The sequence below is a fragment of the Thamnophis sirtalis genome, unplaced genomic scaffold (genome assembly GCF_051295495.1).
Source record: "Thamnophis sirtalis isolate CommonGarterSnake01/CBP01778 unplaced genomic scaffold, rThaSir2_p1.2 scaffold_2, whole genome shotgun sequence".
Classification (NCBI taxonomy): Eukaryota; Metazoa; Chordata; class Lepidosauria; order Squamata; family Natricidae; genus Thamnophis; species Thamnophis sirtalis.
The window spans coordinates 44727989-44753414 of NW_028261382.1; the positions used below are offsets into that span (position 1 = coordinate 44727989).

The window sequence follows — 25426 nt, forward strand, 5'->3', positions numbered from 1 at the left end:
AAGAGGCTTTTCAAATAACCACACACACACACACACACACACACACACACACACACACACACACACACACACACACCGGGTCAGCAAAAGGAAATTCTGATTTCTAAAAAAACCATGCAAGCTTTCAAAGCGGAGGGGCTCCAGAAATGGCCAAAAACTAAAACTCCCAGCAGCCCCGGACAGCAGAGAGGGATGCTGGGAATTGTAGTTCAACGGGTTGGAGGGGGTCTTGTGAAGCTTGTTTCAGATGGGGAGGTTGGGGAATATTGCAGCCAGAAAGGTTTTTAGAGCAAGGGTCTCCAGCCTTGACTACTTTTTAAGGTTTGCGGACTTTGGAGACCACAATTCCTCAGCCAGGCATGCGGCTGGGGTATTCTGGGAGTTGAAGTCCACAAGTTTGAAAAAAAACCACACATTGTTTAGAGAGATGGGAAAATGTAGATAGATAGCTAGATAAATAGCTAGATAGCTAGATAAATAGCTAGATAGCTAGGTAGGTAGGTAGGTAGGTAGGTAGGTAGGTAGGTAGGTAGGTAGGTAGGTAGATAGATAGATAGATAGATAGATAGATAGATAGATAGATAGATAGATAGATAGATAGATAGATAGATAGATGATAGATAGACAGACAGATGATATAGATACAATAAGATTAGCAGTTGCACCCTTTGCCATAAGGTAAAGGTTCCCCTCGCACATATGTGCTAGTTGTTCCTGACTCTAGGGGGCGGTGCTCATCTCCGTTTCAAAGCCGAAGAGCCAGCGCTGTCCGAAGACGTCTCCGTGGTCATGTGGCCGGCATGACTCAATGCCGAAGGCGCACGGAACACTGTTCCCTTCCCACCAAAGGTGGTTCCTATTTTTCTATTTGCATTTTTTTTATGTGCTTTCGAACTGCTAGGTTGGCAGAAGCTGGGACAAGTCACGGGAGCTCACTCCGTTACGCGGTGCTAGGGATTCGAACCGCCAAACTGCTGGCCTTTCTGACCGACAAGCTCAGCATCATAGTCACTGAGCCACCACTGCGTTCCTTACCTTTGCCATAAAGCGGGTTAAAGAGGGAGATGAGAGGAAAGAAATGCGAAGGAAATTCTCAAATACGACGAGAATAAAGCAGAAAAAACGAAGCTGCTTTTTCAGCGGAAGAAATGGCAAGTTAGATTTTGGGGCTGCAATGATTGGTAGAGATCATGGTGGTATCGAACAAGCCGGATTGGTCGTCTCTCCTTGTGTAACAAAGGGATCCATCCAGCTAATCCACAAGGAAGGCTGATCAATGGCTCTTAGCTGTCCTGATAATTGCCAAGCCAGCTATTGGCATAAGGGATGGGAGGAGGAGGGCTCTGCAAGGAAAGAGGGGAGGAAGAAGGCGAGGCAGTACCAGCCTTGCCAAGGAGGTTGGTAGAAAAGTCACTGGATTTCCAGGCATCATTTCCCATTGAGCCTAAGATCAAGAGACTGGAATGGACACTTCTTTTATTTTCCTTCCTTCCTTCCTTCCCCTTCCCTTTCCATTTTCTTTTCTTATTCCCTTCCATTCATTCATTCTTCCTTCCTTCCTTTCCTTTCCTTTCCTTCCCTTCCCTTCCTTCCTTCCTTGTCCCTTTCTTTCCATTTTCCTTCCTTATTCCCCTCCCTTCATTCATTCATTCTTCCTTTCTTTCCTTCCTTCCTCTTCCCTTTCCATTTTCTTTCTTATTCCTTTCCATTCATTCTTCCTTTCCTTCCTTCCTTCCTTCCTTCCTCTTCCCTTTCCATTTTTCTTTCTTATTCCTTTCCATCCATCCATTCATTCATTCATTCATTCTTCCTTTCTTTCCTTCCTTCCTTCCTTCCTTCTTCCTCTTCCCTTCAATTTTCCTTTCTTATTCCCTTCCATTCATTCATTCATTCATTCATTCTTCCTTTCCTTCCTTCCTTCCTTCCTTCCTTCCTTCCTTCCTTCCTTCCTCTTCCCTTTCCATTTTCCTTTCTTATTCCTTTCCATCCATCCATTCATTCTTCCTTCCTTCCTTCCTTCCTTGTCCTTTTCTTTCCATTTTCCTTCCTTATTCCCTTCCATTCATTCATTCATTCATTCATTCTTCCTTTCCTTCCTTCCTTCCTCTTCCCTTTCCATTTTCCTTTCTTATTCTTTCCATTCATTCATTCATTCATTCATTCTTCCTTCCTTGTCCCTTTCTTTCCATTTTCCTTCTTTATTCCCTTCCTTCATTCATTCATTCTTCCTTTCCTTCCTTCCTTGTCCCTTCTTTCCAGTTTCCTTTCTTACTCCCTTCCCTTCATTCTTCCTTCCTTCTCCCTCTCCTTTCATTTTCCTTTCTTATTCTCTTCCATTCATTCTTCCTTCCTTATCCCTCCCTTTCCATTTTCCTTTCTGATCCCCTTCCGTTTCCCCTCCTCCCTTTCCTTCCTTCCTTCTCCCTCCCTTTCCATTTTCCTTCCCTCCCCTCCCTTCCCCAAAGTTCATCCAAAATTTTCTCTAAAAGATACCAAAAACATCAGAGGAAATCTGGACTGCAAATTTTTCAGCTAACAACTTTTTTTAATTAAAAACAGTGAGCTGCAGATCACAAACCCACGTGCCTTTCCCCAAACATTGTTCGTTGGAAAAATTGTTACCAGATTCCTCCTGATTTTGGGGTACAGCACTATAGACAATTGCAGCTCTCTCTTCCTACAATCTATATTATACACCCATCTTGCCGAAGTTAAATGAACCCCCTTCCTGGCTCCTTGTTGTTATGAACTATTTTATTAAAAATAAGTGTCTCTTGTTTGCTTGTTTCCTCATTTAATGCTTAGAAGGGAGTTTGAGAAGCCAAAAAGGAGCAGGAAGGTGGGAGGGGGACAATCGACTCAAGAGAAAGGATGCATTTTATTTTATTTTTTGGTAAAAGCACATTCACCTAATCCATTTCATTTTTTTACTGCTTTTTCAATTCAATCTGGCCAGAATCCCATCTTAAATCAGTGTTTCTCAACCTTGGCAACTTTAATAAAAGGGTAGACTTCCTCTCCCAGAATTCTCCAAGCCAGAATTGTAAAAAACAAAACAAGAAACATCTAATTGAATTAGATGATGGATGAGATAATTAGATTAGATCCCTTAAAAAAAAAAGACACATTTAGGTTTGTGAGTCTGCTCATTTCCACAAGTGGAGATCACACTTGGCTTGTTTCATAGCTGTATACTTGTTGTTAGTTGCAAAGTCATGTCCGACCCAAGGCAACCCCATGGAGAACATTCCTCCAGGCCTTCCTGTCCTCTACCATCCTCTGGAGTCCATTTAAGCTCATGCCTACTGCTTAGGGAACTCCATCCAGCCCCCTCCTTCTCTGGCGTCCCCTTCTTCTTCTTTTGCCCTCCATCGTTCCCAGCATGAGGCTCTTCTCCAGGGAGTCCTTCTTCCTTCTCATTAGGTGGCCAAAGCCTTTGAGTTTCCTCTTCTTCCTTCTAAAGAGCAGCCAGGGTTGATCTCCTCTAGGACTGACCGGTTGGATGGCCTTGCGGTCCAAGGGACTCAATGCAGGAGTCTTTTCCAGCACCAGAGTTCAGAGGCCCCCATTCTTTGGCGCTCAGCCTTCCTTATGGTCCAACCTTCACAGCCATCCATTGCCACTGGGGAAACCAGAGCCTTGACTAGACACACTTTTGACTGGCAGGGTGATGTCTCTGCTTTTTAGGATGCTGTCTAGATTTGCCATGGCTTTCCTCCCCAGGAGCAAGCCTCTTTTAATTTCTTGGTTGCAGTCCCCATCTGCCCTGATCTTGGAGACCAGGAAAATAAAATCTGTCCCTCCATTCCTTTCCCATCTATTTCTATGCATGTATGTGTGTGTGTGTGTGTGTGTGTGTGTGTGTGTGTGTGTGTGTGTGTCTGTCTGTCTGTCTGTCTATCTATCTATCTATCTATCTATCTATCTATCATCTCTTTCATCTATCTATATCATCTACCTACCTACCTACCTACCTACCTACCTATCTATCTATCTATCATCTCTTTCATCTATCATCTATCTATCTATCTATCTATCTATCTATCTATCTATCATCTATATCTCTTTCATCTATCTATATCATCTACCTACCTACCTACCTACCTACCTACCTACCTATCTATCATCTCTTTCATCTATCTATCTATCTATCTATCTATCTATCTATCATCTATCTATCTATCTATCTATCTATCTATCTATCTATCTATCTATCTATCTATCTATCTATCTATCTGTCTATCAATCATGTATATATGTATGTATGTGGGTAGGTATGTGTATAGATGTATGTATGTATAGCTGTATACTAGCATTTCCATTTCCCCCCTGCCTCTTTTACACCCCACATGGATGACTTTAGGTGCACTGGATATTATTAACCGACTGTCGCTTTAATTCTAAACCATATTTGGTTTAGGGGGCGTCCATCTCCTTCCAGACTTTTGTCCTGGCCTATACAGATAGTTAATAACATTCTGAAACCTGTTTCAACTCTGGTGCCCCCTGCAGGCAGCCTGAGGCTTAGCACAAAGGTTTGAAGAGGGTGTGGTCCAGCTCCCCCCTCCCACCCCCCCACCCTCCCATTTTCTCATTCCTTGAATTCCAATGAGTTGCATGGGGGTGAGGTTGCTTTGCTTCTGTTGTTTATTATGAATTTTCCTCTGGAAAATTAGTGCCAACCTGTTCAAGAGGGCTTTTGGGGAGAAATAGCTCTGATAACAGGGACACGGTGGCTCAATGGCTAAGCTGCTGAGCTTGTCGATCAGAAAAGTCAGCTGTTCGGCGCTTTAAATCCCTAGCACCGCATAACGGAGTGAGCTCCCCTTACCTGTTCCAGCTTCTGCCAACCTAGCAGTTCGAAAGCACGTAACAAAATGCAAGTAGAAAAATAGGGACCACCTTTGGTGTGAAGGGAAGAGCGTTCCGTGCGCTTTCGGCATTGAGTCATGCCGGCCACATGACCACAGAGACGTCTTCGGACAGCGCTGGCTCTTCGGCTTTGAAACGGAGATGACCACCGCCCCCTAGAGTCTGGAACGATGAACACATATGTGCGAGGGGAACCGTTTCCTTTAGTCCTGATATCACTCACTTCTGGTAAGCTCGCAAAGGGGTGTGGTTAAGGGGAAGACTTGGGCTGGGACAAGCCAACTTCACGCCTTGATCATAACAGAATAACAGAGTTGGAAGGGACCTTGTAGGTCATCTAGTCCAACCCCCCCACCCCACCCAAGCAGGAGACCCTACCCCATTGACAGATCAGTCAGGGAAAATCCTGGTTTTGGGCCTATCCCATCTCTCAGCCTTACAATCTAAGTTTCTCCCCCAAGGACGTAAAACTAAGGGAGATTCCCACCAAATTAGCTTCAAACCCATTGACAACTCTACATACAGGTAGTCCTTGACTTATTCCTAGTTGCTTAGTGACTGTCTGATGTTATGACAACCCACCCACCCCCCAAAAATAGGACGTAGAACCCAGATTCAAAATTCCAGCATCTGGGATCACCCCATGGTCACATGACTTGCCATTTTTGGCGCTCGGCAATGAACCCCTATTTATGTCCATTTCTCCAGAAAGCAGCATTTACGTCCGATTCACCCCTTAGCCAACAATGGATTTGCTTAACGACCGCTGCGACACCAAAAAAAAAAAAGGGATAGCTTTGGATTGCGGCTATGTGGGGATCCACTTTACGGCCATCCCAACTCACGACCGAAATAGTGGTCTCAATTCCAGGGGCAAGTCGCGAATTTCCTTTCTAACCTATGTGGCTAAATTCCCACCGGCCGCTTTCAGCGTAGACCGAAGCGTCAACGAAACCGGGAGGGAAACTCCGAACGGGCAGGAGTCATCTCCCACCTGTCTTGGGTTTTGAAACAGGTGGGTCTTCGGCCTCGTAGGTGTGGCTGTCATCTTGACCCTCCCACCCATGCGCTGGGCATACAACTTCGAAGTTTAAAACACACACGCATGGTGAGACAATTTTGCACCTCTGGCATACAGGTGTATCATGACACGCGGGTATGATGACACCTGGCTTCAGCATCCCAGTGGACCAAGGCTGAATTTCAGGCTCCAGACCCATCTCAAACTGGGACCCTCTTACCCATCATCCCCCCCACCCCGCCTTAGATGCGTGCATTATGATCCTCATCCCTAGCCTTGTTGTGCTTGGCAAAACACACCCCTCCGAGCCCCCCTTCCCCTTCTGTTGCTTCCCCCCCAACGTCCAGTCGCGGCGTTAGCTCCAATCTTATATATCCAATATATTGGCCGTAGCTTCCCCCTCCCTGGGGGGGAGGGGGGAAGAAAGGGGGGGGGGAACCGAGCCATCTGGACCACACCAAGTCTCCGCTCAGAGGGGGAGGCAAGTGGGAGCTTCCCCACTCTCTCTCCCTCTTTCTCCCCTCCCCACCCCCCAGCGTGGGTCTCTCAAACGGGGCATCCCACCTGTCCCGGGCATCGCCCACCTGTCCACCTCCGCCCGCGCCTCACCTGTCCCCAAAGGACCCTCCCCGATTTGCATGGGAGAGGGTGGGGTGATGCAACCCCCCCCCTCTCTTTCTCTTCCTCCTCCTCCTCCTCTCCCTTTCCGTCCTCCCCTCTCTTCGGCGGCCAAATGGTCTCTCCCGGGTGCTCTATTTAATCCCAGTCACTGCAGCATCCTCGGCTTTTCTGCTGGACCGCTTCGGCAGCATCCTCCTGGCCGGCCCGCTGCGCGCCACTGCGGTCCCGCTTCGGAGGTTCGAGCCGGGGCGGAGGAGGGGTCGGGGCCAGAGGTCGAGCCCTGCTTTTTCTCTCTCTCCCCCCCTCCTCTCTTTTCCCCCCGCCGGCGGGGAGGGGGCAAGGGCGAAGTTTGCCAGCCGCCCGCGAGGCGGGGGAAGGCATCGGATCGCCCCTCTTCTTCTCCTCCTCCTCCTCCTCCTTTCCTTCCTTCCTCCTTTCCTTCTTTCCCCCCTTCCTCCCCTCCTCCCCCCCCCGGAACGACGGCCTCCCCCCGGCTCCCCCTGCCCACGATGCTGCCTCTGTGGCTCCTGGTCAGCTCGGGGTTGATCGCCGCCAGCCGTGGAAACCTCTCGCACGACCGTGAGTCCACGCCTCGGCTGGGGAGAGAGGGGTCGGGGAAGGGGAGGGGGGATGGGTGCGTGGAGGGGGGGGGAAAGGGATGGGTGCGTGGGAATGAGGTTGGAGGAGGGAGAGCCGTCTCTGTGGGGTGGTGGGAAGGGGAGACTGCCCCGCCAGTCGCCGGAGGGAGAAGCGGAACCTGGCGATGATTTATTATTATTATTATTGTTTCTCTCCGCCGTTGCAAGGAAGCCTCGGCCGTCTTAGGGGGGTTTCCTGGCCGCGGCGAGGGTGGGATGTTTTGCACGGAGAGGCTCCGCGCGCGGGGACCAGGAAAAAGAGGGGAAGGGGCCGGGAGAGAGAGAGAGAGAGAGAGAGACGGGGCTCCCACCGGACTCCAAAGCCAAGACAAGCGAGCAGACTTCCTCGCATGGCACCCCAAGTCTCTCTCTCTCTCCCGGCCAGAGCAGAGCTCCTACCCCCCCCCCCATCGAGCCCCCTCCGCTCTCTAAGGGACCCCCTCAAAGATTTACCCGGGCTTCGCTTTCAGGAGAGCAGCAAGCCAAAAAAAAAAAAGTGGGTGGGGGGATTTCCAAAGGGGCGTCCTGCATTTAAAATTAGGGAGCAGCCCTTGGAAAGGAAACCGCTGGCAGAGACGGGAGAAACGCGAGGAAGGGGAGGGGGGGTCGCTGTTGCTTGCAATGGGAGGATGGGGGGGGTTGATGGAAGAAGCCCACCCCCGCCCAGGATAGCAACTGGGCTGGTTCGTGTTGATGTGTCTGACTGGGGGGTGGGGGGGGGGCGCAGAAGGAGGAGGAGGAAGAAGACGGGGAGGAGGAAGAGGAGGCGGGCGGCGACTGCAGGAATCTTTGCCAGCTGTAATGTATGCAAACAGAGCCACCTTGGGAGGGAGCAGCCCTTAAGTGGGGTGGGGGGGAAGGGAGGAGCCGTGGGTGGATTGTGCTGGGGGGGGGGGCGCTGCTGCTGCTGCCCTTCGCAAGGAACATCAACAGGCCGGCTGGCTGGCAAGCAGGCTGGAGGAAACGGAGCGACGGCTGCGGCAACCTGCCCGCCTGCCAAGACGAGAAGGCAGCCGAGAGGGCACTGCCATTCCTGCCCCCCCTGCCAAGGCAGCACATTTTCCTGAAACGGCTTTTGTTTGCCCAAGCGGCGGGCGGGTTGGATGCCTTCGCAGTCCCCTCCCCAAGGAGGGGGGGGGAGGCCCTGTGTCTGGTGCTTTTGCCCTGTCCTTAAAATAATAATAATAATAACACTATTATAATAATAATTCTGGCTTGCAGTGACATTCAAATCATTGGATTCTTCAAGGCTGTTGAGAATAGAAAAGGCGTGGGTTTTGCATTTATTTATTTTTTGCAAGAATACATAAAAGCACATGCTTTATTTATTTATTTTTTGCAGTCTGCCTGTCCCATAAGTAGCCCTGTTTGGGTTTATTCACCCTAAGCCAGGGAGAAGTTAAGCTTGCTGCTTTCAGAAATGTTCTCCACCACGGTGCTGTAACCAGGAATGCGTGGTCTGTTTTTGCTGTTGTGTGGACTCGGAGGTGTTGCGTAAGAACCAGAAGGGGAGAGAATTTTATATATTTGCAAACGTTGGAAGCCAAACACGGCTGCTGTCAGTCGGGAAGGCCAAACCTGAAGGGATAGGAGAGAGAGAGAGAGAGAGAGAGAAGGAGGTGTACGGAAACATTTTGGCCTTGCGATGAATGACACGTTTTGGGCAACTGAGTTCAGAAGTTGGCTTCCTCCGAAGGGACCATCGCTGGAGCATTGAACTCTTAAGTCTAGGGTCATGGGTTGGGCCTTCCCTTATTAAAATGAAAACTCTTGGGATTGAATTACTAATCAAACATGGGCTGGGCTTAGCAAACGTTTCTTAGCAGTGGAGAATTGGAAAGGATTTCTCTTGTTAGATTGGTATCAAAGGCCACTAATTCATCTCGCAGCCTCTGGCAAGCCCTGGGAGATGGCTTGGTCCCAACCCTTAGCTCCCCACTCTTACTTACTCCCCAATCTTCAGATTCAGGGGTGGACTGCCTTTGAACCTGGAGGTTTCATGGAGTCTAACAACCCATAAGAACCCCACTGGTTGAGGCCAACATCCTGTGAACCAAATTGCAAGATCTCTTCTATTTTCAACCACCATCTAAATATTGGTGGCTCCTCTCAAATTCCATGGTAGCTGATTCCTTGGCACGGCCACGTCCCCTGGTTGGGAACTTGGACCATCCTCAACCTTAACTTCAGAGCAAAAGTTTGACATCCCACTTCCTTACGTGTGTGAGTACATGATTCGCTTCCAGTTGGAGGACATGGCACGATGACTTTGCAATCTCACAGTTTCCTGGAGAACCTCTCACAAGGGCAAGGTCTTGAGGGACGACTTGCTTCTCGAGAATTGGAAGCAGAGGAGAAAAGGGTGCTCTCGTTCCTTCCAGGAGTCCTGGGGGAGGAGACCATCCTGGGACCCTCCCCAGATCTTCTCACCCTAACCCTCCCAACCTTACAGAGTGTTGTCCAAGCACAAAGTGGACCACCTTCTCAGTAATGGACTACTGTAATCCTTAAAAGAACAAGGTGGGCAAGGGCACTTCAGTTGTCCCAAGGTTGGGTCCGCTTTAGCGTGACCCGTCAAAACCGCGGAGGACAAAATCGCGATCGACGAAAGCGCGCATGTGACGTCATCACAGCGCGACCAAAAAAATTAAAAATTCAAATAAAATTAAAATTAAAGCAAGCCGATTCACATAAAGGTAAGGGTTAGGTTTAGGGTTAGGGTTAGGTTAAGGGTTAGGGTTAGGTTTAGAGCGTTAGGGTTACGTTTAGCGTTAGGTTAAGGGTTAGCGTTAGGTTTAGCGTTACGTTAACGGTTAGGTTTAGGGTTAGATTTAGGGTTAGGTTAAGGGTTAGGTTTAGGGTTAGGTTTAGGGTTAGGTTTGGGGGGGTTAGGGTAAGGTTTTCGCTTTATTTTTACATTTTTCGATCACAGCGCGATGTTTTCGTCGCGCTGTGATGACGTCAAATGCGCGCTTTCGTCAAGCGCGATTTTGTCCTCCGCGGTTTTGTGGTGGAACCCCGCTTTAGAAGGTCTTGGTTTCAGGCTGCTGGATGATTATTTGGTCTCTGTTCGTTGACTTCCCCCAACCATTCTTGAGTCCCTTTGTCTGACGTTTGCATGGATAGACTTTGGTGTCCATTGATGAAGTACCACAGCCTGCTAAACAGGCTGTAATTTCCACTCTCAGGATTAATGGGTCTGAGCAGCACCTGAGGGAGCAACGCCTGTGAATACTACTTAGGTCTGTGCGTGTGAGAAAAAGAAAAGTTCTTGGCACAGAGAGATGCTTGGTTCACTTCGCACACTTAACCAGGTCAGTGGGAAGCCTAGCTGATGCATTTGTGCAAATATACAAAGGGGCTGTTTGCTTTCAATCTTGGTTTTGCAGTTTGGCGTGTTGGCCAGGCCCAATCACTTCAATTACCGTATTTTTCAAAGTATAAGACGCTCTGAAGTATAAGACGCGGCCTAGCTTTGTGGAAGGAAAACAAGGGTGGGGGGGAATCTGTCTCTGCCTCCCAGCAATTTGCCCTCCTTGCAGCAAACGGCAAATAATACAGACTATATACACTGTTTGTGGTGTTACATTTCAGGCTATACTTGTACAGATGCTGTTAAAATTGATGTGGCTTTCTGGAAGTATACGTTATTCTCTGCTATTTAAAAGAAGATACAGGAGCAATAGATCTGGGCCTCTTCAGATCAAGGATTTATTTTAAAAAGCTTCTTCATTTTGTTAAGTTGTCTAGAACAATAACAAAGCAGTCTTTAAAAAATAAGCCTAATCATTTGAACATTCGATAGGCATTTATAGTTATTGACTTACCTCCTTGCAGCAAACAGCAAACAGCCTGTTTCAGTTTAGCCTGATTCGAAGAAGAAAAATCTGACTCTGCCTCCCAGCAATTTGCCTCCTTGCAGCAAACAGCCTGTTTCAGTTTCAGCCTCCCGATGATCAGCTGTTTCAGGCTGCAGGGATTGCCACAGCCTATTGCCACCTCCACAAACCCCATTTTCCCCACTTGCTGCAAGGAGGTAAATTGCTGGGAGGCAGAGGCCAAAGAGTGGGTGGGCGGGGCTACATTCAGTGTATAAGACGCACCCAAATTTTCACCCTCTTCCCAGCCAGTGGGGCCTTGGATGCTTGTTGGGAGAAGCGTGGTTGAAGTTAATGAAATTCATAGGTTGGCTGGTTTTCTCCTGTACAGCAATTCCAGCATCCCCGTTCTCGTTGGCTAGAAGGCTTGAGTACTTCCTCCAGAAATTGCTTGGTTGAATTACCTGCCTGGGCTTGAAATGTCATTAATTTAAATATTAATAAGAGAGTGCGTATGTATAATTTAGGCACCCGCCGTGCCCTTTTTTGTTGTTGTTCCTTCTGTACCGCTGCCTCTTAGGCCCGCAGAAGGAGGAAACATTCAACAGACGTAGCGTTCCCTGGCGCGGGGCCACAAGAGTTGAACAGAGGTTGCTAGAAAAAAGGACAGAGAGATGAAAACTGGGAGGATTCGCAGGCATCCCGGGATAAGCTGCAAGAAGGGAAGCGCGGTGGCTCGGCGGCTCAGACACTGAGCTTTTTTGTTTAGAAAGATCGGCAGTTCGGTAGTTCGAATCCCTAGCGCCGCATAACAGAGTGAGCTCCCGTCCCTTGCCCCAGCTTCTGCCAACCTAGCAGTTCGAAAAATGCAAGTAGAAAAATAGGAACCACCTTTGGTGGGAAGGAAACAGTGTTCCGTGCGCCTTGGGGGTTGAGTCGCGCTGGTCACATGACCACGGAGACGTCTTCAGACAGCGCTGGCTCTTCGGCTTAGAAACAGAGATGAGCACCGCCCCCTAGAGTCGGGAACGACTAGCACATATGCGCAAGGGGAGCCTTTACCTTTAAGAAGGGAGAATTTTCACATCTAAAAAAGCACATTTCTTCCAACAAATTGCATGAGAACGGATAACAGAGAGGGTGGAATCCCTTAAGACAAATGTCTTAAACCTGTTTTCCAAGCAAATATTGGACAGATGGACATTGGCCACTAAGTTATCCATACCCCGTGGTTCTTGCACACAGTAGAATGTTCCAGAGATTCCTTTAACCCACGCCCGATCACTTCTTTAGAGAAGCTCGAGCAAACACAATGAATTACTGGAGCTGAACTGAGTCGGGTCTTCGGCACGCCGCTTCCGGCTGGATGTTTGAGCGCTGGCTTTGCTCTAAACTAGAATTACAGAAGAGAGAAAATATTCCCCAAGTCCCTTCCCTAATTCTCTTTCTGCTCGATGCAGAATCCGTTCGGCAAAGAACGACGGCGGGTGTCTCGCCTCTCCAAGGGGCCACCTGGGAATGTGGCTCTGCCCACAGTGGGAAGTCCTAAAGGACTTTGAGTTTGGGCAACAGGTTGGTGATGTCAGAAACACAGGGAGGAAGAAGGAAGGACAGTGCATTCGGGTTCAAAACTGCCCTTGCTTGCCATTGTGATGAGATGTGCGGATGGAGATGGGGGCGGGGGGGGGGGGGACCTCAGCAATGGTGACACAGTTTTCTGGGAACAAGTATAGAATAGTATAGTATAGACTTTCTCTGAGCTTGTTGATCAGAAAGGTCGGCAGTTGGGCAGTTCGAATCCCCAGTAAAGGAGTGGGCTCCCGTGACTTGTCCCACCTTCTGCCAACCTAGCAGTTCGAAAGCACATAAAACATGCAAGTAGAAAAATAGGAACCACCTTTGGTGGGAAGGTAACAGCATTCTGTGCGCCTTTGGCATTGAGTCATGCCAGCCACATGACCACGGAGATGTCTTCAGACAGCGCTGACTCTTCGGCTTTGAAACGGAGATGAGCACTGCCCCCTAGAGTCAGGAACGACTAACGCATATGTGTGAGGGGAACCTTTACCTTTTTATATCATGTACACAATGAAATTGGTTGGTTAGTAAGGCAGCACATTCCAGAGAGGGGCCCATAACAAGAGACTGGACTATCCTAAACTGGATGGGGGAAGGGAGGAAGAGGTTCAGGGTAGCCACCCCCTAGAATGTCCCAGGATAGATCTGTTCTCTTAGATAGAACAGTGTTTCTCAACCGTGGCAACTTGAAGATGGATAGACTTCAACTCCCAGAATTCCGCAGCCAGCCATGCCGAAAGTCACCTAGCTGGCTTCATGCCAAGGCAGAAGTAGCATTCACCGCTCCTTGGTGATTGGCCTAAAGTCACCCAGCCGGCTTTCATGCCTAAAACGGGAATAGAACTCCCAGTTTCCTGGTAATTCTTCCAAAGTCACCCAACCAACTTTCATGCCTAAGGCATGACTAGAATTCACAGTCTCCTGGTGATAAGCGCAAAGTCATCCAGCTGGCTTTCATGTCTAAGAGGGGACTAGAACTCACAATCTCCTGGTGATTGGCTCAAAGTCACCCAGCCAGCTTTCATGCCTAAGGCCGGACTAGAACTCACAGTCTCCTGGTGATAAGCCCAAAGTCACCCAGCTGGCTTTCATGTCTAAGAGGGGACTAGAACTCCCAGTCTCCTGGTGGACTTCAACTCCCAGAATTCCGCAGCCAGCCATGCCAAAAGTCATCCCAGCTGGCTTTCATGGCAGGACTAGCATTGGCTTAAAATCACCAATGCTTGCTGGGGAATTCTGGGAGTTGAAATCCACCCAAGTTGCCAAGGCTGAAAGGCACACTGTTAGAAGGCTACACCTTTAGTCCGGCAAGATTGAGTCTATTAGCTATAAGCAAACGAGGAACTGGACTCATTCGGATCTCACTGTGTCATCTTTGGACCTGACACCCTAGGCATGGATTGTGGATGGTTCTCTTGAAAAATAACTGATGTGGCGCTATACTGTTTTCATGTTTAAGGAATATATTTATGATAAATGCTCTCATGCGCTTGACTCATCCCTGGCAACAGTTAGATGGATGTGCTTGGATTAAGTAGGCAGGTGGTGCTTTAGGAAGATCCGTTTAACTCTGGCCGGCGTATTATCGGCCTTCCGATCTTTGCTTATTTGCCTCCCAACCCCTATCGCTCCATTTGTCTCTCTCGTGTTCCTTCTCCATCCCCTCTCTCTCTGGATCCATCTGTCTTATCCATTAAGCCAGTACAGTGAGTGCCTCAATTAAGTCAGGTTTCCGAAGTTGCAGCAGAAGGCTGTGATGAGGTCACAGAAGAAGGAAGAGTCAAATTGTTCCTTCCTCTGAGCTGGCTCCCACAGGGTCACCTTCCTGAGACATCTTGCTTCTATTCTGGTGTCTCACGTCTTCTAGTTTCTAGACTTCCTGGAGATAAGATTGTTGTTGGTCCTGTGCTCCATCCTTGAATATTAGATGTTCCTCAACCTTTTAAGATGGTTGGATAGTGTTGGTGTAGTCAGCCAGCGGCCAGTGGAGCTGGAAGCAGATTCGGACAGTGAGGAGGTTGGGGAGGAACCTGGGCCAGTCCTGGAGTCTGGGGAAGGCCCTGAGGAGGGCTCTGTGTTGGAGGCAGAGAGGGGGCCAGGGCCATCTGACAGTTCTCAGCTGCCTTCGGAGTCAGACATCAGGGAGGCAGAAGAACAGCCGGAGCCTGTTCCCAGTGTGCGCATGTGGAGAGTTGCCAAATGAAGGGAAGAGCTAAAGAACAGGGGTCGACTTGGGAGGAAAGCCACAGGGGGACGATGAATGGCCCCTCCCAGAGGAAATAAAAGAGGAGCGAAAGGGGAGTGGAGTTTGCAGGAGACCATTAGTTCACTTCATTGGTCCATGGCTCTCTGAGACTCCTGGACTGCAGATATCAGCCTGGCAGCTCTCCAAGCCAGAGAAGGTCTGTGACCATAAATCCTCCCTCGAAAGACTTTGCTGGATGTGAAGGAGCAGAATTCACAGTCAATTAACAAAAGGGGTTTTTGTCGGGACCAGGAGTTGGCTTCAGGCTCTTGGGAAGCCTCGGTCAGAGCAAGTGTCTCTCAGCTCCAAGTTGGGTGGACAGTGTCTCTCAACCTTGAAGATGGGTGGACTTCAACTCCCATAATTCCTCAGGTAGCTTCTGAGAATTGACATTAACCCATCTTCACGTTGCCGAGGTTGAGAAACACTGTTGTAGAGGCATCTCAGGAAGGTATGATGGAAATATGAAGCGGAGCCCAATAAAATCCTGAGATTGTAGAGTTGATATCTTTGGTGGCATCTAGTCCCATCCATGCGTGCTCCGGGCAAGAGCCACAGTGCAGCTATCTCATTGCTTGACTAATGGTCACCCAGTTTTGGCTTCAACGTCATTGATTCTTCAAAAATGGATTATGTTCCATCAAATCGGATCAACTTCTAGCAACCACAGACTACTGTAGATTTTCTCCTTGATATTGTCCTAAAGGTGCTTTTTCAAGAGGCAACTGGACTTCCTGGTTTTTCTTTGAAGTCGTTTCGCTTCTCATCCAAGAAGCCTATAAATCAAAGGATTTATACTCCTTGCAGACAGCTGGTCATTTGCATCCTTTTAGAGAGTTGTTGAGGCCACTTGGCCCTCTCTCAACAGAGGGAGAAAGATACAACATCGTCTATCACCAGTTTACAATGCAGTCCTTTGAGCAGTTCCAAGAAGTCTCCACACCCATTTGCACCACTCAGGTGACTCTAAGGACACAGATAAACCTCCGAGTGGCCTCAACGACTCTCTAAAAAAGAATGCAAATGACCAGCAAGGAATATAAACCCTTCCCTTCCCCACCATCCAGTCAGAGCTGAAGAAGCTTCTTGGAGGAGAAGCAAAAGGTCTTTAAAGAAGACACAAATAAACCTCCAAGTGGCCTCAACGACTCTCTAAAAGGATGCAAATGACCAGCTGTCTGCAAGGAGTATAAATCCTTTGATTCCCCACCATCCAGTCAGAGCTGAAGAAGCTTCTTGGATGAGGAACAAAGAAGCACTTTTGGGACTACCAATGGTCTGGAGGACGGAGAATCTCTACAGACACCTCCCTGATATTCTGTCTCTAAGCTGGCTTTCCATTCTTCCCATACGATGACGGAAGCTCTTCCTTAGTTTAATGTTCTCCGTTCCTTGCTCAAAATGGATCACTTGGCTGACATTGATTTCGGGCTCTGGAAACAGTCTATCTGTGAATCATATCAAATGCTGGAAGATCGATAATAAGGAAGCGAGCTGCTGTGATTGATTGGTGGACTTTCCAGGAGAGAGAGAGAGAGGAAGAGATCTGAAACACCATTTATCGATGTATCGATCTGCCTCCTTCCCCACCTACCAAGCCCTGAAGGGCTCCAAATATGTGGGCCATCACTGACTGAGCCTTGGGTTGGAATTCAACCCAACTGGGGAAACAGAGCCAATGCAACTAAAAGTTTAACCCAACAAGACAACTTAGAATTATCCCCAGGGAATTGAACCCTTCATCTGCTGAAGCAGACCATGTTGGAATTAAGCCGTCCTCCTTCATTGCCAGCTAATCATTCCTTCGTTAGGTTTTATACACTTGTTGTCCTTCAATATGAGATGGTGTTGTTCCATCTCTCCACAACGTCTAATCTTGCCGTTACTTCTTTGAGTTTTTCTATGCTCTGACTTTGGTGGCTCAGTAGCTAAGACGCTGAGCTTGTCAATCAGAAAGGTTGGCAGTTCGGCGGCTCGAATCCGTAACGGAGTGGTCACATGGCCACCTAGCCACGCCCACCCAGCAGTCTGACCCTCCCCAACTGTCAGCCTCTGTTTTGCTGCTTGCTTTTCGGCTGCCATTGAAACGGGGAGGGAGGGCATGGTAGTTGGGTGTGGGAAATAATCTGTACAGGAGAGGACTGTTAATTGGGAGTTGTTCTCACCATCTACTGCGCAAGTGGAAAGGAGGGGAGTTTCCCGCCAAGGCCAACTGTCCGGCATACCAACCTGATGATGGTTTTTGAAGATGTCTCCCACCTGACAGCTGTGGAGATATTGGATTAGACTATGGACTGGGGTTACCAAGGGGAGGGGAATGGGTCATGTATTGATATCTAATGCTTTCGCGCGCTTTTGCTCAGATCCAGCTTTGCTTAGCTTCTATTTACTTGTAATCAGTAAAAGTACTCTTAATTCTGCAAAATGAAGTTGAGCGATTTCTTTCTTGGTTATTAAGTGAAGCAGACCTGACACCAACAATCTGAAGGACCAGGAATTGGCCCCCTGTTTAAAAAAGTTTGAGGACCCCTGACTTAAAGCATCAACATTCTCCATATTGACAGGGGCAATTTAGGTCTATTTGGAAGTTGAATAAACCTCCCCTCTCCCCGCCACAATTATTTAGAAGCTCCAACCAAAATCAATGCCGTCTGAATATTTGAATTTGGCTGATTTCTCTCTCACCCACAAAGCCTGGATTAAATTGGATGGCAGATCTGAACTATATGGACAGTTGAAATCAGGTTCTGGCTGATTTTTGGCCCGCCTTATTAAAGATGACAGACAGGTTTTCCTTCACTTCTGGTTCAGACAGAAATGTGCAGCTGGAGACCTTTGAAAACCTCGGTGTGTTCATCCCCAGAGCCTCTGTAGAAGTTACAGCTGAATTGTAAAATTTTTTTTCATGTGAAGGAAGAGGGATATTCTTAGCAGGTTAGGTGAAAAACCCCCATGTTAACTGACTACAACGGGTGTTACAACATGGCCTTAGCTGCTTTGCGTGCGCAGCCCATGGGTGCAACATAGCTGGGCATCTTGGCTTCCAACAACATCTGGTTGCAAACAAGAAATGCAGGGCTTGTTGATCAGAAAGGGTCGGCAGTTCAGTGGTTCAACTCTCTAGCGCCACATAACGGGGTGAGCTCCTATCACTTGTCCCAGCTTCTGACAACCTAGCAGTTCGAATGCCTGTAAATGCGTGTGCCTTCGACGTTTAGTCATGCCAGCCACATGACTACGGAGACGTCTTCGGACAGCTTTGGCTTTGAAACTGAGACGAGCACCACTCCCTAGATTCGGGAACGACTGGCGCATACGTGCAATGGGAACCTTTACCTTTAGGAGTGACATTATCTGAGCTGCAAACACGCAGACAGCCACTAGGTGGCAGCAAAGCACGGCGATTCTCCACCCGCTGCTGCCCTCTTTTGATTTCCTGGAAGAGTACAGCCCCAGGTACTATAATCTGCTTACCTCTGCAAATTACCTCTGCAAATGCCAGGCCTGCTGGCACCTATCCAAGGTTGCCAGGTGCTGCTTCTGAGCTGGTCAGCAATTTGATTCGGATATCTGTTCCAAGCCATGAAGCATCCTTTGGCCCTTTTCCTTGAGGGGGGGAAACCCTGCAGGGACAATATCTCTTTCAAAGCAAATTGGAATCCATGTTGGTAAATTAAATAGAGATCTGGAGTCTCTCAGGTAACACAGCCATTTTCTGGCCCTGGCAAGATTTGAGCAGTGACTTTTTTTTTTTGCACCCGGGGACAAATAAGGGAGATGTGAAGACAAAGGGGGGCAACCCCCCCTCCCATTCCTGCTTTTAGCAATGAGCCCCCATCAGGAGCGACAACCTTGGCGTAGAGCATACAGGAAGTGGCAGTGAGTCAACCGTATTATACTGCGTAACTGGAATTGTTGAGCGTTGCATTAAGAGCATTTTAGGCCCTAAATATTGATCCCTCACTGAATTTTGCTTGTTCATGGTTGCATTTAGTCTGTTCTCATTTCCTGAGAAAAACAAAATGATACATATCTATATCTATATCTATATCTATATCTATATCTATATCTATATCTATATCTATATCTATAACTATCTATATCTATATCTATATCTATATCTATATCTATATCTATATCTATATCTATATCTATATCTATATCTATATCTATATCTATATCTATATCTATATCTATATCTATATCTATATCTATATCTATATCTATATCTATATCTATATCTATATCTATATCTAATCTATATCTATATCTATGTAATTAGTGTCACAACCCCTGGTATGCCCAAATATGGGAGGAAGCTATGTCTATGTCTATATCTATATCTATATCTATATCTATATCTATATCTATATCTATATCTATATCTATATCTATATCTATATCTATATCTATATCTATATCTAATCTATATCTATATATCTATATCTATATCCATCTATTTATTTATTTATTTATTAGACTTCTATACCGCTTAATACCGCTTAATAGGGCTTTCAGCCCTCTCTAAGCGGTTTACAAATTTTTTTAGCAAATTGAGTCAGCAACTTGCCCCCACAGACTGGGTCCTCATTTCACCCACCTCAGAAGGATGGAAGGCCGAGTCGACCTTGAGCCGGCGAGATTTGAACCGCTGAACTGCAGATCACAGTCAGCTGAAGTGGCTTGCAGTACTGCACCCTAACCACTGCACCACCTCGGCTCTAAATAAATAGATATAAATATAAATATAGATATAGATATAGATATCTATATCTATATCTCTCTATATATCTATATCTATATTTATATCTATCTATCTATCTATTTATTTATTTATTTATTTATTTATTTATTTATTTATTTATTTATCTATCTATCAGCACAATTGCAACACAAATGTAACATTAAAAAAAATGGCTTTCTGCCTGGATGGCTCCCAGAGTGAGCTGATAGACAGAAAAGGGAAGCAGTATGCTCCCTCCCGTATTTGGGCTTACCAGGGATTGTGACACAATACACACACACACACACAAACACAAATGATATATATCATTTGTTCTGATAAATAAATAAAGGGAGACTAGTTTAGATCTAATTCAAGCTATTGAATTAGCCATACCCTTACTGGGGTATATATATATATGCTGGTCTTGTTGTATTCGGGTCTTTTCCTGTGTAAGATTGAGATTGTCTTGTCCCGTGTAAGATTGTCAATCTTACACAGGAAAAGACCCAAATACAACAAGAGCAGCATACCTACACCCGTGAAAATCTACGAACACACACACACACACACACACACACACACACACACACACACAAAATCTCACAACAACCCTGTAAGGTAGATCCTCAACAGACGGATAATGTTGTGCTAAAGTTGGATTGGAGCCAGTGGCTTTATTCTTTTTAAGACTTGTTTGGAAGGATGTTGGTGCACGTATTAACAATTATTGTTCACCCTTGTTAACCATGTTAACAAATATTGGCATTTAAAACTGCAGAAGAGAAATAGAGAAGTTTTAATTTAAGGCATGTTCCCCCAGGAATGTTACCAAAACACTGTCTGAATGCCAAGTTGGAGACCTCTATAGCTTTCCTATATTAACTACAACGCCAGGCATCCCCAGCCAATGATAGAGTAGAGTAGAGTAGAATAGAATAAGAATAGAATAGAATAGAATAATGTCATATTTCATATTTATATTTCATATTTCATATTCTGTATTTCACACTTCATGCTTCACACTTCACACTACACACTACACATTACATATTACATATTACATATACAATAGAATTGATACAGTAATACAATATTATCAGGCCATAGGTAACTTATGAAATGTGTACAGGTAGTCCTTGACTTATGACCACAACTGAGCTAAGCAAGAAAGTGAATTCTGCCCCCGTTTTACGATCTTTCTTGCCACAGTCGTTAAGTGAATCCCTGCAGTTGTTTAAGTCAGGAACCCAGTTGTTGAAGTGAATCTGCCTTCCGCCTGGACGTTGTTGGTCAGAAAGTCGCAAAAGGGGATTGCATGACACACACACACACACACACACACACACACACACCGACACTCCCAGGGGACACTGTGACCATCATAAGTATGAGTCGGTTGCCAAGCATCTGAATTTTGATCAGGTGGGGATGCCACAACAGATGGGACTGTGAAAAACACTTATCGGTTACTTTTTTTGCCAGTGCAAACTTTGAAACGGTCACTAACTGACCAGTTGTAAGTTGGACAGTCGGTACGGTAATATTAGGACCTTTCCAGCTTTCCAGAGATGTTGCATTTAGAATCCATTACAATGGTATTTGCAGTCTGTTTTCAAACAAGAGGAATTCAGCTGTTATATGTCGTCCTGCCTTCCCCCGCCCCTCCCGGGAGGTGATTTTTACATATCTTCCCCCTACAAGATGGGACGCGGTGGCTCAGGGGCTAAAACGCTGAGCTTGTCGATCAGAAAGGTCGGCAGTTGGGCGGTTCGAATCCCCAGTAAAGGAGTGAGCTCCCGTGACTTGTCCCACCTTCTGCCAACCTAGCAGTTCGAAAGCACTTAAAGAAAAATGCAAGTAGAAAAATAGGAGCCACCTTTGGTGGGAAGGGAACGGCGTTCTGTGTGCCTTCAGGGTTGAGTCATGCCAGCCACTTGACCACGGAGACGTCTTCGGACAGCGCTGGCTCTTCGGTTTTGAAACGGGGATGAGCACCGTCCCCTAGAGCCAGGAACAACTAGCACATATGTGCGAGGAGAACCTTTTTATCTTTACAATGGCATTTCTTTGTTTTTGAATGAGAGGAAGGCAGCTGTTATATAAAGTCCTGCTCCCATGGATGTGGTTTTGCATATCTTCCCCCCACAAGTGCGTTGGAGGGAGGAAGAAGCATCGGTCTTCACGAAAAAACGGGGGGGGGAGATAAGACACCCCCCCACCCCAAAATCCTCCCTACAAGACCGTTCACAGACTCCCTGGGCTCTGCAGTGATCCCTGACATGGCATTTTTGTCTGCAGCATTGAAGGGCACCGGACAAAGGGGTTGAGGGGGGAAAAAAAGCTCTTTGCGAAATCACCGGCTTTAAAAGCAGCCACTCAGCTATCTGGCAAATCTCATTAGCATCAGCAGGATAGGCAAATAATCCACCCATTGGCATTTGCAGAATAGGGCATATTTGGCTGCCGGGCAATTGAACACCGCGGCGGCTACAGAAGGAGTTGAGTGGGAGCAACCTTGGGCAGGGTTAAGAGATTAGCAAGGGGGTGGGGGCAAGAATGCAATTTGGGGTGCAGGAAGGCCAGGGAACATGCAAGGACCCCCTGTTTGATTTATTGCCCTCCGCTCAAGGGCTAAGACACTCGCCGATCAGAAAGGCCGGCAGTTTGGCGGTTTGAATCCCTAGCGCCGCGTAACGGAGTGAGCTCCCGTGACTTCTTCTCCCAGCAGTTCGAAAGCACGTTAAAAATGCAAGTAGAAAAATAGGAGCCACCTTTGGTGGGAAGGTAACAGCGTTCCGTGCACCTTCGGCGTTGAGTCATGCCGGCCACATGACCCCGGAGACGTCTTCGGACAGCGCTGGCTCTTCAGCTTTGAAATGGAGATGAGCACCGCCCCCTAGTGTCGGGAATGACTAGCACATATGTGCGAGGGGAACCTTTCCTTTTTAAGTGGGGCAGACCATAAGGAAGGCTGAGCACCAAAGAATGGAGGCCTTTGAACTCTGGTGCTGGAGAAGACTCCTGCATTGAGTCCCTTGGACTGCAAGGCCATCCAACCGGTCAGTCCTAGAGGAGATCCACCCTGGCTGCTCCATCATCTATCTATCATCTATCTATCTATCTATCTATCTATCTATCTATCTATCTATCTATCTATCTATCTATCTATCTATCTATCATCTATCTATCTATCTATCTATCTATCTATCTATCTATTTATCTATCTATATCATCTATCTATCATCTATCTCCCACGAGTCCCTTGGACTGCAAGGCCATCCAACCGGTTAGTCCTAGAGGAGATCCACCCTGGCTGCTCTTTAGAAGGCCAGATCCTGAAGAGGAAACTCAAAGATTTTGGCCACCTGATGAGAAGGAAGAAGGACTCCCTGGAGAAGAGCCTCATGCTGGGATCGATGGAGGGCAAAAGAAGAAGAAGGGGACTTCTTCTATCTATCTATCTGTCTGACTGACTGCCTACCTATCTATCAACTTACCTATCTACCTACCTATATAATTATCTATCATATCTATCTATCTATCTATCTATCTATCTATCTATCTATCTATCTATCATCTATCTATCTATCTATCTATCTATCTATCTATTTATCTATCTATATCATCTATTTATCATCTATCTCCCACGAGTCCCTTGGACTGCAAGGCCATCCAACCGGTTAGTCCTAGAGGAGATCCACCCTGGCTGCTCTTTAGAAGGCCAGATCCTGAAGAGGAAACTCAAAGATTTTGGCCACCTGATGAGAAGGAAGAAGGACTCCCTGGAGAAGAGCCTCATGCTGGGATCGATGGAGGGCAAAAGAAGAAGAAGGGGACTTCTTCTATCTATCTATCTGTCTGACTGACTGCCTACCTATCTATCAACTTACCTATCTACCTACCTATATAATTATCTATCATATCTATCTATCTATCTATCTATCTATCTATCTATCTATCTATCTATCTATCTATCTATCTATCTATCATCTATCTATCTATCCATCCTGCGAGTCCCTTGGACTGCAAGGCCATCCAACCGGTCAGTCCTAGAGGAGATCAACCCTGGCTGCTCTTCAGAAGGCCAGATCCTGAAGAGGAAACTCAAAGACTTTGGCCACCTGATGAGAAGGAAGAAGGACTCCCTGGAGAAGAGCCTCATGCTGGGAATGATGGAGGGCAAAAGAAGAAGGGGATAGCAGAGAAGGAGGTGGCTGGATGGAGTCACTGAAGCAGTCGGCCTGAGCTTGAATGGACTCCAGAGGATGGGAGAGGACAGGAAGGCCTGGAAGAATGTTGTCCATGGGGTGGCGATGGATCGGATACGACTTCACTACTAACAACAACAAATTGGGGCAGAGGTAGTGATGATGATGTTTTTGCTATAGGTTTACTTGTGTTTTCGCTGTAGGCGTACTCCTGCGTCTCCCTTCTCTAGGTTGGCCTGTCTGAAAAATGGAGCCGGGTTTTGGGTTAGGGTTTGCAGGCCCTTGCATGAAAGGGAAACTGTGTCCCTGGGAGACACAGCATGACAAATAGAAATAGATGTCTTGGCTCCGAAAAGCATTCACCTTGGTTGGCTTCATGAGATCATTCAGGGGAAATCAATCAATCTCATTATGCCGAATAGAGGCATCGTCCGATGGCTCTTGGGCTTCTGGTTGGCTGGATCACATCATCGGCCAGAATAACAGAATGACAGAGTTGGAAGGGACTTTGGAGGTCTTCTAGTCCAACCCCTCGCTCAGGCAGGAGGCCCTGTATGGGTAATCCTCAACTTACGACCGCAATTGAGCCAAAAACATTTACGGTTTGGTTAAGTGAGTTCCCCACACCCCATGATCTTTCTTGCCAGTGTTGTTAAGTGAATCACTGCAGTTTTAAGTAAGTAAGATGGCAGTTACTATAAGTGGATCTGGTTTCTCCATTGATTTTGCTTTTCAGAAGGGCCACACTTGGAATACGGCATTCAGTTTTGGTCGCCACGATGTTAAAAAGATGTGGAGACTCTAGAAAGAATGCAGAGAATATTGCTAAAATCTTAACAAATGTCTCCCCAAAATGCTGGAAATGCGAATCAATACACGGAACATATTACCATTTATGGTGGACCTGTGAGGAGGCTAAATTTTTTTGGAAAAGGATCAAAAATTGGCTGGAGGCAATAACAGGGGTTAAAATAGAATGGAAACCTGATGGTTTTTTTATTAGGAATAATGTCTGCGAAATACAAAAAAGAAATCCAGTATTTAATACTACATATAATTACAGCAGCAAGGATTGCCTTTGCCCAGAAATGGAAAAACAAATTAATTCCAAGCGAAGATGAAATAATAAGGAAGGTTATGGATTGTGCCGAAATGGACAAACTAACTAAAGAAATCCAGGGAGAAGAAGAATCAGAATTCTACCAGATATGGGATAAATGGCAGGTGGATGGAGGAAAGAAACAAGAATCAATGAAGGAATATAACTCAAAAAATAATAGTTATGAGTAAAATAGGAGGGTTAAGAATGGTGAAATCCAAATGAAATACAATAGAAGGGGAAATAATATAAAGTGAGCGGTATCGGTTGCTAATTGCCATTAGAAAGAACAGGAAGCTCCTGTTCGTATAGTATTGTGTAAATGTGGTGTACTTCTAAGTTTTGTGTGTGTGTGTATTTTACATGTTTATTAATAATAATAAAAAAAAATTTTAAAAGAAAGAGTGCAGAGAAGAGCAACAAAGAGGATGAGGGGACTGGAGGCTAAAACATACAAAGAAAGGTTGCAGGAACTGGGTATGTTTAGTCTAGTGAAGATAAGGACAGGGGAGACGATAGCAATCTTCAAATATTTGAGGGGCTGTCCCAGAGAGGAGGGGGGTCAAGCTATTTTCCAGAGCACCTGAAGGTAGAACAAGA

General features: G+C 46.7%; 1 protein-coding gene across 1 annotated transcript in view; it reads left to right on the top strand.

Moving 5' to 3' along the window:
* Positions 1 to 6985: 6985 nt before the first annotated feature.
* CADM3 (cell adhesion molecule 3) overlaps positions 6986 to 25426 on the top strand; it is a 109223-nt gene continuing 90782 nt past the window's right edge. The window contains exon 1 of the mRNA XM_087705250.1: positions 6986 to 7093. Coding sequence (XP_087561376.1) covers positions 7024 to 7093 — 70 coding nt within the window. The 5' untranslated portion in view covers positions 6986 to 7023. The remainder of the gene's footprint in view (positions 7094 to 25426) is intronic.